Source organism: Capricornis sumatraensis, chromosome 10 (assembly GCF_032405125.1).
Source record: "Capricornis sumatraensis isolate serow.1 chromosome 10, serow.2, whole genome shotgun sequence".
NCBI lineage: Eukaryota > Metazoa > Chordata > Mammalia > Artiodactyla > Bovidae > Capricornis > Capricornis sumatraensis.
In genome coordinates, this window is record NC_091078.1 from 93,634,506 (window position 1) to 93,646,953 (window position 12,448).

The 12,448-nt window shown below is 54.3% G+C and overlaps 2 protein-coding genes across 2 annotated transcripts in view; both read left to right on the forward strand.

The window, feature by feature from the left end:
- STIMATE (STIM activating enhancer) overlaps positions 1–8,148 on the forward strand; it is a 53,642-nt gene extending 45,494 nt beyond the window's left edge. The window contains exons 5-8 of the mRNA XM_068981881.1: positions 417–529; positions 1,521–1,598; positions 2,351–2,500; positions 4,513–8,148. Coding sequence (XP_068837982.1) covers positions 417–529; positions 1,521–1,598; positions 2,351–2,500; positions 4,513–4,629 — 458 coding nt within the window. The 3' untranslated portion in view covers positions 4,630–8,148. The remainder of the gene's footprint in view (positions 1–416; positions 530–1,520; positions 1,599–2,350; positions 2,501–4,512) is intronic.
- A 1,460-nt stretch (positions 8,149–9,608) lies between these two features.
- Positions 9,609–11,014, forward strand: MUSTN1 (musculoskeletal, embryonic nuclear protein 1). The gene is made up of 3 exons (XM_068981882.1): positions 9,609–9,982; positions 10,387–10,519; positions 10,722–11,014. The coding sequence occupies exons 1-3, from the start codon at positions 9,974–9,976 to the stop codon at positions 10,826–10,828; spliced, it is 249 nt and encodes an 82-aa protein (XP_068837983.1). The 5' UTR covers positions 9,609–9,973; the 3' UTR covers positions 10,829–11,014.
- The last annotated feature ends 1,434 nt before the right edge of the window (positions 11,015–12,448 follow it).

A 12,448-nucleotide genomic window follows, 5' to 3' on the forward strand; every position in this document is an offset into this window, starting at 1 on the left:
CCTTCCTGATTCAGAAACTGTAGCCTGTTCGTGGATGGGGAGAGGATGGATAGCACCACAGCCGCTGGAAACATCAACAATGGATAATAATAGCAGCCTTGCTTAACACAGCTTCTGCTGCCAGTGGACAAAAAGAGCCAGCTTTTCTCAGCCCAAGCAATGGGCACTTACTAACTTTAGTGCCTTTGTAATTATATCTTAGAGTCTCTTAAAAGAAAGGCCACTTTGGTATCTCCAAATTAGGAATTCTCTGATTTTTGTTTGTTCAAGACAAGCTGATTCTTGTTGCTCTGGAGGGCTCATTTAGGAGCTCTTGGATGGGGTGGGGGATCAGGGCTCATGGGAGCTGTGGGTGATGGGGGAGGGGGTGACCGAGTGACTACCCGAGTGAGTGACCAAGCCCTCTCTCCCTGCAGGAGACCCTCTGCAGTGTGGAGCCTGGGTTGGACAATGTGCCCTTTACATCGTGATCATGATTTTTGAAAAATCTGTCGTTTTCATCGTCCTCCTAATACTTCAGTGGAAGAAGGTTTGCCTCTTGTTCCCTTCTTTACAAACTCCTTGAGATGTCAAGGAAGACTGTATTCCCCTCTTCCCCAATCCCCACCCCAGCCCTGTTGGGAAACCAAATTGGTTTTCTTTTTAACTCCATGAAGGTACCTGGATTTGGTCTGATGGGGCAGCTCCTGGCCACGTATCAGAGGGCAGTAACTTGTCATTTTTCCATATAGCATCCTTCTACCTCCCTTATATACATCTGCTCTAGATTAGGCCTTGGAAATATGTAAAGCCCCATGAAGATACAGTCCCTGCCCTGCAGTTGCCTATGCCATCGGGTAGCTGTTAAGTGTTGTCAGCAGATGTTCTCTCTCATTCACCTCTCTTGGCCAGTGGTTTAATCAAGCCTTTTGATGCCACAGACAGTGGTTGGTCACATGTTCCTGGGTTCCTAACACTGCCCTCTGGCCCCAGGGCTGTGCAGATAAGACTCCACTGCCCCCAGGAAACCAGCCAAAGTAGCTCAGATCTTTGGTTTTATTTGTGGCCAAGTTTTATTTTTTTAAAAAATAAATTAAGGCTTTTGGGAGCTGTTGTTGTTGAGGAGGTGGTTGGGGTGCAGGATTTCCATTAGAAAGTGGTCGGCGCCTCATTGCTAGTATCTGTGATGACTGTCCACCAACCTCGCTCTTTCCAACTTGCTGAAGCCCACACTCCACCCTGTGTCAGCTTTGTAAAGTGCTTCAGCCTCCAGTTCCCCTTCATTTCTCACTTCCACAGCAGGGGAAACCTACTCAAGGATTACCTGCTCCTAGTGGGCTCCTAAGGGGTCCCTCGTTGGCAGTCAAGTCTGGGGACTATGGCCCTGGGTGTGAGGTGCAGTTCTCATCAGGGCTCTGAGGGGAGTGTCTTAGCAAAGCCTCCTCTCAGGGCCTCATGGGCCATTCCCTGCCCCTTCCCACCCCCTGGAAACTGTCTTTGTGGCCTTTCCCCCACCTCACTAAGTCTGCTTCTCTTTACAGGTGGCCCTGTTGAATCCCATTGAAAACCCAGACTTGAAGCTGGCCATCGTCATGCTGATCGTCCCCTTCTTTGTCAATGTCAGTGCCTTACTGCATTCCTTAACCTCTGTTTGCTCCATGCCTTCCCATGTTCCTTTCAAAATTCTGACAGAGAAAACACCTTCTAGCACTCGGGTGCCTGCATGCAAATATTTGCCAGCTCTCATCCCCACCCCAGACCTAGAAACATCCAGATTACTTCCTCAACATGCAGATCCTGCTTTGGGGCCTCTGTGCAGAGTGGAGGGTCCTGGGATCGTTGTCCTGCCCTCCCTACCAGGGAACTGCCACATATGTAACAGTGACTTCTAGATTAAGACCGTTAGGAATGAAGACTGTCAGGAATTTTCCTGACCGCAGGGCTCCTAGAGAAACTCATAAGCACACTGGCTAGAAATTAGAAAATAAGGAAAGAAACGGCAAAGGAACCTTGGGGTGACAGATGTGGCAGGTGTGCCAGCCAGTGACTCAGCCCAGAGGAGGAGCCCCTACCAGGAGTCCAAAGACCTTGGTTCAGGCCCTGCTCTGCCAAGTGCTCAGACACCCGGGGCAGGCTGTCCCCATCAGTCACCAGCAGAGAGCCCCTTGGAGCAAAACTCTTAAAGGGCGCAGGGATTGGAAGTCTCTTCCTTGACTTCTGAGAGGGAGCAAGGGCCTGAATGATGTCTTCCTCTCCCTAGTTGTTAACGCTGTGATCTGGAACGGGGCTGAGGAGGATGGGTGTGGGAGCTGCTTGCCTTTGCTTTCATAAGTGTCTTATCCCAGAGTGACCTGCATTTTTCTTCCCATAGGCTCTGATGTTTTGGGTAGTGGACAATTTCCTCATGAGAAAGGGAAGGACGAAAGCTAAGCTAGAAGAAAGAGGAGCCAACCAGGACTCGAGGAACGGGAGCAAGGTCCGCTACCGAAGGGCCGCATCCCATGAGGAGTCAGAGTCTGAGGTAGGGCTGAGCCCTCGTGCCGCTGACCCAGGAAGGGTCTGGTTTTGTGTTCGACTGTGGCCGACTCTTGAATGCTGAGTCACAGCCCCACCAGGGGGAGGGAGAGGAAGCCGACAGCTCTCATCCAGCTGGGACTCGTTCCTGCTGTCCCCTGGTCCTTCCTCGGGACCTGAAGCGTCTGGTGAGGGGTGGCCCTTTTCCAGCAGCCCCTCCATCGGTGGAGCAAGACAGGAAAGGGAGGAGCGGCATTGTTCCAGGGAAGCTGGCAAGGACTAGTGGGTGTGGTTGTCCTTCAAGCATCAAGGCATTTGAATCCCTGCCCATCTCTCCAGAGCAAGGGAAGTGTTGGCTAAACCAACTGGAAACTTCTGTGGGGGTAGCCAGGCCTCCCAGGGAGAACATCATCTCCCCTTATTTTCAAGTTTCCTAAGTTGAAACATTTGGGCCTCAGGGAGATTGGTGGCCATAAATAGGAGCCAAGAGGCAAGGTTGTATGTCCAGGGCAGGCCTGTAGGTGCATGGCACCATGGGTGTGGGTGACAGAAATGGCTGAGGAGGTCTTCTTGGAGAGGCCTTCACACTTGGGGATGAGGTGACAGCCAGCCTGCACAGCCCATCTTAGCAGGCAGTGATATATTTGAGATTGAAGTGAAGTGAAGTGAAAGTCGCTCAGTCGTGTCCAACTCTTTCTGACCCAGGGATTCTCCAGGCCAGAATACTGGAGTTGATAGCCTTTCCCTTCTCCGGGGGATCTTCCCAACCCAGGGATCAAACCCAGGTTTCCCGCATTGCAGGCGGATTCTTTACCAGCTGAGCCACGAAGGAAGCCCATTTTGAGATTGAGGCATTGACAAAACCCTGCAAGAACTTGGAACAGTTGGTTTAGCCTCTTGGGGCATCCTGGAGAGTGCTTTGAAAACCACCTAGATGGAGGACAGAGGGGAAGCCTGCCTCTTCTCTAGGTGCTCCCTCAAATCTTGCATGAGGCCTGTCAGGTTGTAAGAACATGGTGAACATTATGAAGGACAAACAACGTTTTAGGCAGAAGCAGCTGCTCCTGAGGCGTCATGGTCCTGTGGTTTGGTGTTTGGGTAATAATGTGAAATACACTGTGGCCAGAGTAGCATGTATTCCAGAGGGTAGGATAGCATGACAGGAAGTGGGTTACAGGCTGAGGTCTGCGCTAACTGGGCAAGGTGGTTTGTGATCCAGAGCAAGGAATGGGCACGCGTTTGTACAGGTGCCAGGGAGCCAGAGAGAGTGTTCTATCAGGGGACCAGGACTGGGGGCAGGAAGCCCTGCAGGGAGGGTAGTGAGAGCACCCTGCCCTGGAGGAGGATAAGCTGCCCCTGCGTAGCTGTGCTCTGGGCCTCTCCATCTTGGCCTGGGCTGTCCCCGGGTCCTTCCCCGGTGCTCCAAGGCCTGAGCAGCCAGGCAGGTGGGCCGGGAATGCTGTCTGCTCTAGGTGCCCTAGCTGTGTGGCCGTGTTGTTCTAGGGTCTCAGAAGAGCAGAGGGCTCCTGTTTGTCTTCAGAAGTTTGTGAGGTTGGCTTACAGCAGCCACTCTGAAATGGCCCTGCTTTGTGTGTGCCCCACAGGTGTTTTCCTTTCAAAAAGGGACTTTTCAGTATGCTTATGCTATATTTGAACCAATTTCAGGGACCTGGGACTCCATATGCCAACACTGGGCTTTTCGGCCAGTCTGACCTAGTGCTAAGTTTGCTCTGATGGTGGTTGGGTCCCAGCCGGAGGTTGGATGGAGAAGCAGGAGCAGAGGGAGGCGCGTCCACTCAGCACCGGTGTCAGCACCCGTGGGGGCACGTGGTGTAAATAAGGTCAGGCGAGGGGCCTCGTCTCACTCTGTTGAGGGGGAGCTCCCCCATCTCCCTCTGCTAGTAAACCTGACACTTGAGGCGTCCTGGGCAGGTTGGCGTTCTAGACAGGGGTCCAGGGTGGCCAGGTGAAGAGGGCATCGCTGGCGGTGACTCAGGGCCATGCCTCTCCACCACTCAGATCCTGATCTCAGCTGATGATGAGATGGAGGAGTCGGACATGGAGGAGGACCTCCGGAGACTGACGCCCCTGAAGCCCGCGAAGAAAAAGAAGCACCGCTTTGGGCTGCCTGTATGATGCATTCCCAAGCCAGGGTCGGGTGGGGGCCCGCGGCCGGCCACCAGTCAGCCGAGGGTCGCTCGGCCGCGTCTTTCCTCCCCTCCTCTCTCTGCCCCTCTTCTACCTCCGCTCCTCCCACGGCCTCAGCCGCTCCCAGATACTGTGACCCGGGGAGGGGGGCTGCCGGCTCCACGCGGCAGCTGGAGGTCCCCACTCAGTTGCACTACAAACACTGACCAAATATGCAAGCGAGGCGTTTTGTTTGTGTGTTGTCGTCCCAAGTGGTGGTGTGAGGGACCCGGAAGCCCTGTTCTGCATCTGGCCGTGTGGCCTTGAGGCTGAGGACTTACCTGCATGTGGACCGTGGGTGGAGCCTCTCGCCAGGGCTTCAGGGGGGAGTGTGAAGACGGAACATGTTTGGGGGCTGAGTTACTCATTGACCAAGTTGGAGCTGTGACGCTTTCTTACTCGAAATGGCTTTTGTAACTATTGATTTCTATGGCTGGTTTTATGAGCTGTCACAGTGTTAATGTTTTTTGAGTATGTGTTTATTTCCTATGGGACTAATGGGCAAAACATAGATTTTTAAGTCTTCCGTATGCTGTTGACTTTTATATGTTTAAGTTATATTTTCATACTATTGTATTTAAAAGCTCTTTTTTACCCCCAAAGAAATGGGTTTGTTTGCCTTTCATGGGACATGAGCTGGTGGGAGGAAATAGTTGGGAGTTTTTTTATTTGGAATATCGTTAGGTAATCTGCGATCCGATGTGGTAAATAATTCCAGTAGGAAGGGAGGTGGGGCTTTATCTGAAATCAGCAAACCCAGTCGTTCTGCAGAGGTCAGGCCTGAGCAGGAGGCAGCTGGTCCGAATGTAGATCCAGGGCCTGTGAGGGTGGAACAGGAAGGGCTCTGCGCAGGGCCCAGCAGCACTTGGCACTTCAGCTGGCAAGTTAGAGTCTTGGTGAAATGTGACTGAAAAGGGAGCATAAGAGGATATTGTATCCAGAGAAATTGAGACTCCAAGGCCACTCCTGTTTGTCCCCTCCCTCTCTTCAGAACCTCCAGATCTGAAGTTTAAAGTGCAGTCTTGGCCTCCCCGCCTCCCATGGTGCAAGCTTCAGAGCCAGACTCTGGACCCATCTCTGGGAGCATCCTCTCAGGCTACCCTGTGCCTGCCAGCTTAGCGTTGTCTACTTGTCTTGTGCAGCAGTCTAGAGAATGCCTGTCTGACCATGAGATCCTGTTGTTTACATCCTCCAGAGCAGCGGGGTGGCTGGGCACGGGGTGGGGCAGGTGGAGGTGAGTGAGCTCGCTGTCTGCATCCACAGGCAGGACGAAGTGCTTCTTTCTAAACTTGTGGCTCCCACTCCTCAAAATGAGGCTAGGCCCCATGGCTTTGGGAGTCTGCTGCCCGGCAGTGGAATGGGCTGACCCAGGTATTTGCCTGCTGTGGGAGCAGCAAGGCAAAGCAGCCCGGTGTTTTGTCCCAGCCCAGGGTTGGCCTGAAAGTTTAGGCATAGAGAACTTCATGGCGAAGGTGCAAGTTGGAAGTGAGATTAGTGCAGGGAGCCCATACCACCCAGAACCTTCCTTTTAGACCTACATAACAATGTGTTTCACTCAAGCAGGTTGGGTCTGAATTGTAACATGTGAGCCACAGTCTTAAACCAGGCATCCTGGGTCTATCCTCTGCCTCCTGCAGTCCCACCTGTGTGGGTCGTAAGGGCACAAACTTTGGAGAGGACTTCTCAGCCTGTCATTCTCTAAGAGTCCAGAAGCAGGAGGGCCAGAGGAACCTGGACCTGAACTGCCATGGGTGGCGACTCTGCTTGGGTGGGTGCCAGTGGCCACAGGAGAGGAAGGTGAGATTGCAGCCCATCTCCACTCTCCCTTCACCCTGTTATCCCATGCTCTTCCCCCTCCAACCTTCAGCTGTGTTAGTGGGCAGCTCTGCACTGGGAAGACCAGGCCTGACTCTGATCCTGGTAGGTGGCAGGCATCGCTGACTCGTCTTACTTTGTCCTCCTGTTGCCTTTCGTTTTGAATAACCTGTGGTCACACCTGTTTCCTGCACCTCACTGAGCCAAGAATCTGAGCTTTTCTTTCAGTCTTCAGATCCTGATGTTTCCAAACTAGCAACAGTGGGCAGGAGACACACAGGCTGTGAAGGATAGAGACTGGGTTATACAGATACCAGATGATCTGCTCGTCCCAGTGCCTGCTGGGCAGTAGGTTTTGGGGACCAAGAGGTACCAAGCAAGTGGTGGTTTCTCCCTGTATCCTGATTTTCAAAGGAGTTTAGTCTCTGAGTGGCAGTTGTGTGGTAGCTGACTGCCTAGGGCATGGACATTTACCAGAGTCTAGTTATCCAGGGCATCGTTGGCATGCTTGGCCTTACCCTCTGTGCACACTCACACGCACACAGTTTGTATCCCCCAGGAGTGCCTCCTGCGGTTACTGAGGGCTTTTCTGTGGCACACTGTCCCGAGATAGTGGGAATGGTGGGCTGTGGCCAGGACTTAATTCCCAGCTGGCCTCCCTCCCTGGGGTAAGCTTTCTCTCCAACTGCTCCAAGGTGCCTTATGAGGTGCAGCCCTTCACCTGCCCCAGGGCAAGCGTTGTCATGTTTGAGAAGCCACGGAACACCACCTGGATGTTGTGCACTGTCCATCTGGTTTGTCTGAATTTGGACCTCAACCATGCCACCTTTCATGGAAACTTGTAAGTCAAGGCCAGGAACAAGTTTCTTGTAACTGATGGAAGTAACCTGATGAAGTAGAATTGTCACGTCTACCATCTGAATGAAAGAGACCACCATTGCCCGTTTTCCCTTTGGCTGCCAGCGGATGTTGTCAGTGGCAAGGAGGAATGTTGATGAGATCCCCGGTGACAGTGGCTTTTTGGTCTGCTCAGTCCAAAAGCCTACCATGTGAAGTCCCACTAATGAGCCTTCAGGCACGCTGGTGGCCTCCAGCCTCAAGCTTTAACTTGTGCCTCTTCCTGACAACAAGGAGTCATAGGTTAATGTTGACCATGCCTGTAAAGGGAATATATGTAAAGGTTCAAATTCAAGTTCTTTCTTCCCCTCGGCAGCGTGGGCCTGGAGGCTGCAGCCCAGAGTCCCCGACTGAAGGCTTCCCCAGGAGCCTGGAGGGAGCAGCAGGTGTCAGCATCTCACTCTGCCCTCCAGACGGCAATCCACTGGCCATTTTTCTGCCAGGTGAACATCGATGACTCTGGGAACTTGCCATCAGCCAGAGCAGCCACCTTGGAGGGTGCAGGGCTGGCCTTTAGAAGTTTCACACACTTCCAGCGAGGAGCAGAAAGCTGTCTGTTTTACCCTGCAAAACATTGGTAGCTCCAAGGGGCTTTGCTTTGGGGGAGGGCCTTTGAGCTCCTGAGTGGGTGGGTGGGTTGTTTTAATTTGGTTTCTCTTTTCGTGACGTTTGTTAGGAGTCAGACCTATGTGAGCAAACCATGGCCTCCCAGTGGAGGTGGTTCAATTTGTGGTGTTATGAGTCACAGAAACACATTTTTGAAGTGAAAGGGAAGATGATGTACTTACACTGTAAAATGGTTTACAATAAAGTTTGACATATTATTACAGTTTCTAAAAAAAGAAACTATCACTCTTGTGGTTGCTGGTTGTGTGTTCTGTGGAGCTGAAACAGCTTGGTGGGGTCAAGAAAATGTCCGCAGTGAGTTAGAAAGTTCTTCCCAGAAAACAGAGTGAGAATGAATCTGACCTCTCCTTATGGCAGATGTGGGAGCCAAAACCTGCCGAGGGGAAAAAAACAAACATGCTCACGCCGTTTTGTCTTTCCTGCTAATGCGAGTGAAAGCTCCTCTGCCTCCCTCACCCCCAGGAGTGTGTGGTGCCTTAGAGATGGGGTGAAAGGGGTGAACATCCCACATCCTTGTTCCTGAGGCTGCAGGGCTGGAAGGCAGGTGCCTCCCTGGGGAGCGCTGGCTGTGGAGGCAGAGCTGAAGCACCAGGAGCCGGCAGCACAGGCCAGGCCTGTCCTCATTGCCTCTTGGCCCCTGTTTGGAGTCCTGGATTCGTACTGGCAGCTGTCTGAAGGCATTCCTCATGTCAGCACTCGTCTCAGATGGAACCTGGCAGGGCTCGCGTTGGCCTCCCAGAGCCAAGACCAGGCAGGGGGAATTAGGGTGGGATGAGATCTGACAGCAATGGAGTGGTGTTCCAGGTAGCCAAACAGTGCCTGGTTGGTTCCGTCTGCTTGGAGCCTTCAAGGATAAAAATGTGCTCTATCACAAACTGACAAGGAGCCTGGGTATGTTCAACCCAACAGGACAGACTCTGAGCGCCCATCTACAATCTACATCCACTCCTACCCTCAACCCAGGCCCAGAGCCCTGCCATGTGCCCTGGGGGTCTCCCCTTCAAGGACGGGGTGTTTGAAACTAGCAGAGGAGAGTTAAGTGACCTTCAGGGTCCCTGTCCATCTGTCTATGACTGGAGTGAGCTTCACTGTTGCCCACCCTCTCATAACCTAAATGTTCTTGGGCCAGTTGCCCTTCAGTGACCTCATCTCAGTCAGAGGGTCTGTGCTGTTTCCTTCAGCTCGCCTCATGGTTTCCTCCCAGCCCTTCCTGGGCACTTTGCCCCTTCTTTTATCCCTCTGCTAATAAACTCGCACTGGGAGCTGGACAGAGAATGGGAGCATCAGTAAAACTGTTGACGGGGCAGCTCCCAGGCTTCCCTTGGCCGCAGTTTCTCCACCTGGGAGCCAGGTGCAGGCCCCATGCTCTGAGTGCACTGTGATGGCTCAGCAAGCTGGCCGTGAGCACATGCTGCCCAGTGGCAGACGCAGGAAGCCTCCTCCCCATGTGGAGCTGGAAAGTCTCTTTCCTGTGGAATCCAGGGAGAGGGTAGAAGAGAGAGAAAAACAAGCTCAGAATTGTCCACCCTGGCCCAGGGCCCTCCCTTTCCTTGGGGACACCCCCATGCTGGGATGGACTATCGCAGATAGACAGCTCGGACAGCCACATGCATGTTACAGGACCTGCATTCGTAAACACAAGTTGCTGCCAGGCCCAGCGCCTCCCTCCCACAAGAGAGCAGCTGTCCCCGAGGGTACGGGGTCTCCCCAGCTGTCTACTGTCACCAGGACTGCAGCCCCCCAGGCGGGAGTGCTCAGAAGCCCCTATCATCTCCAAGAATAAACTCTGAAGCCAGCGGCTGCGTGGATCTGAATCATCAGGGAGCTGTCAGAGGAGGGGGAGTGACTTCCTGGGACAGGCAAGCGGACTATATAAGCCCCAGAGGGCTGGGCGCTGCTTAAATCTCTTCCACAGCCTTTGCCTGCCAGGGAGCAGCTCCCCACAGCACCCACCATGTCCCAGGTAGGAGGGCCCAGCTCAAGGCCTGCTGGTGCCAGGGGGCAGGGGTGGGGTGGGGGAGGTGGACACTGTCAACTCTGGCAGCTGCGTCTTGAGCTGATCTCAGGGCATAAACACAGAAGGCTCTGCCTCCCCTGGAAGGCCAGGGCTCAGAGAGGTCAGGGAGACAGGTGGTATGAGGCTGTGACAGCTGTGGCCCCAGAGCTCCTGGTCTGTGGGGAAAGGATAGAGACTTGGGCTAGAGGGTATGACATGCAGTCAGGAAAGCTTCCTGGAAGAGAAGTGATGCCTTGCATTAGCTGAAGTTAAGTGAGCAGGGAAGAGGGGTCTGGGCCAAGGCATGGTCATGGGAAAGGGCCCTCAGCCTCAAGGCCTCAGGTTGTGAGATGAGGCTTGGGCTCCCCGAGGCTGGCGCTCAGGAAGCCCCCATCAAGAAGAAGCGGCCCCCTGTGAAGGAGGAGGACCTGAAGGGGGCCCGAGGGAACCTGACCAGGAACCAGGAAATCAAGTCCAAGACCTACCAGGTCATGCGGGAATGTGGTGAGTGTTCTCAGGATGATGGGGGCCTGGGCGCAGATGTGTGTGTGGGAAGGAGGATGGGTTGGGCGCAGGAGGGTCCCACGGGTCCTTGTTCTAAGAGTTCAGAGCTTGTGGGCTTGGGGTGGTGCTTACCACAGAGGGGGCCTCTCCTCTAGGAAGCCAGGCCTGCCCCTGACCCACCTCCTCCCCATCCTTCCCGCAGAGCAAGCTGGTTCTACCGCCCCATCGGTGTTCAGCCGCGCCCGGACTGGCGCTGAGACGGTGTTTGAAAAGCCCAAAGCTGGACCCGCCAAGAGTGTCTTTGGCTGAGAAGTGCATGCCACCCCACCCCTTACCACAGGCACCACTGCGACACAGGAACTTTTCCCAAGAACTGTTTTTTTTTTTCCCAAGAACTCTTTTTTTATGCCAGAACACACCTTCTCACCTGCCACCTTGGGGAATGCCACCCCTGCCCCACAGCCCTGGCCCCTCAGCCCAGGGACTCTGCACTCACACCTGAGAAACACCAATAAAGAGAATGCCCAAGTGGCCCCAGCATTTGAAAGGTGTTGGTTGGTCACTGGCTATGGCCACTAAATGCCAGGGAGGGGAAGGGAGGGCAGGGGGGGGGGGGGGCACATTTTCCACCCGTCTCGGCTCTGGGCAAGTCCCAGAGGATAATGCAGGTGCTGTTATGCCCACCGCCACATGCCACAGAGAGCCTCGGGTGTGGAGACCTGGTGCTGACCTGTGTGACCTCAAACCATCTCCCTCCTCTTCTGAGTCACAGTTTCCCCTTGTATGTGACAAGGGGCCCTACTGTGTAGAGCAGGCCACGGTCACAGTGCTCAGAGTGAAGCAGGTGGGGGCCTGGGGCTCACCCTCTCCCCACCCTTCACAGAAGCCATCGCGATGCCTCCAGGGACCCCAAGGTTCGATGGAACTCAGGGTCCTCGAATCTCCCTCTCCCTTGTTCACATTGCCCACTGCCATCTCGCATCCCCTCAAAGACACAGCCAGGTGGAGGCTCCTCTCCGGCCAGTGGCCGTCCACTCCCTGAGCCACTGTCCCCTCACCCCAACTGAGTGAGCCTCCCCCTCGCCACTCCCACAGCTCTGCCTGAGTCACGGAACACCAGGGTCTCAGGTTTTGTGTGATTCTTCCCGCTTCAGGCCTCAAATGTCCCTCAGCACCTGGAGCTGTCGGATTCAGGGCACTAGAGAGGCCTGTCCAGCTGTGACAGCAAGACCCCAGACAGTCCAGGCTAGACCAGCAGCGCCTGGGCTTACAGTGCCTGGCTTGGGGCCGATGTCTGCAAGGAAGTCTCGCCCGTCCCCTAAGCAGGTGGAGCGGGCTGCACAAAGCCTTTCGCATGTTCCCAGCCAGCCCTGCCTCCTTATATAGCTTTTTCAGGCTGGACCCAAGGGAGCAGACCTTCTGTGGGGGTCAGGCCTGGGCCTGCCCACTGGGCCCTTTGGGGAGGCCCTTCCCACAGATTGCTGAAGGGCTGTGTTCTCCCATGTCATTCCGATCACTTCCAGAGCCAAGGGGTGGGCGGTGCAGATGTGCACAGAGGTTCAGCTGAAGTCATGTAAAGAAAGGGAGTGTTTACTTGTAGCCACAGACCCAGCTCCCTTCCCTCGGGGCAGGTGCTGGTGGTGTTGACAGAGGCAGAGCTAACGGAGGAGCCCCCTTCCTGCCCTGTGACTGTCCCAAGTGGGACCTGAAGATGGCACCCTCCCTCATGCCCTGTCCCCAGGAGAATGTCACTGAGTCCTCCTTCCGACCCAGGGTTTGGCACCTGGCCACTTTTCTGAAGCATCTTTAGCCCATATGTGGCCCAAGACTCAGGAACTGAGCTCTCCCAGATCCACAGGGAGACAAGTACCAGCTGTGTCCCCATCCCCTAATATTTGCTTTATTGCTGTTATGAAAACAGTCTTTCAA

Excerpts from the sequence above, each read along its gene's own strand:
- MUSTN1 (XM_068981882.1), top strand. Across the intron at positions 10,520-10,721 it reads CCAGGTCATGCGGGAATGTG|AGCAAGCTGGTTCTACCGCC; the intron begins GTGAGTGTTCTC and ends TCCTTCCCGCAG.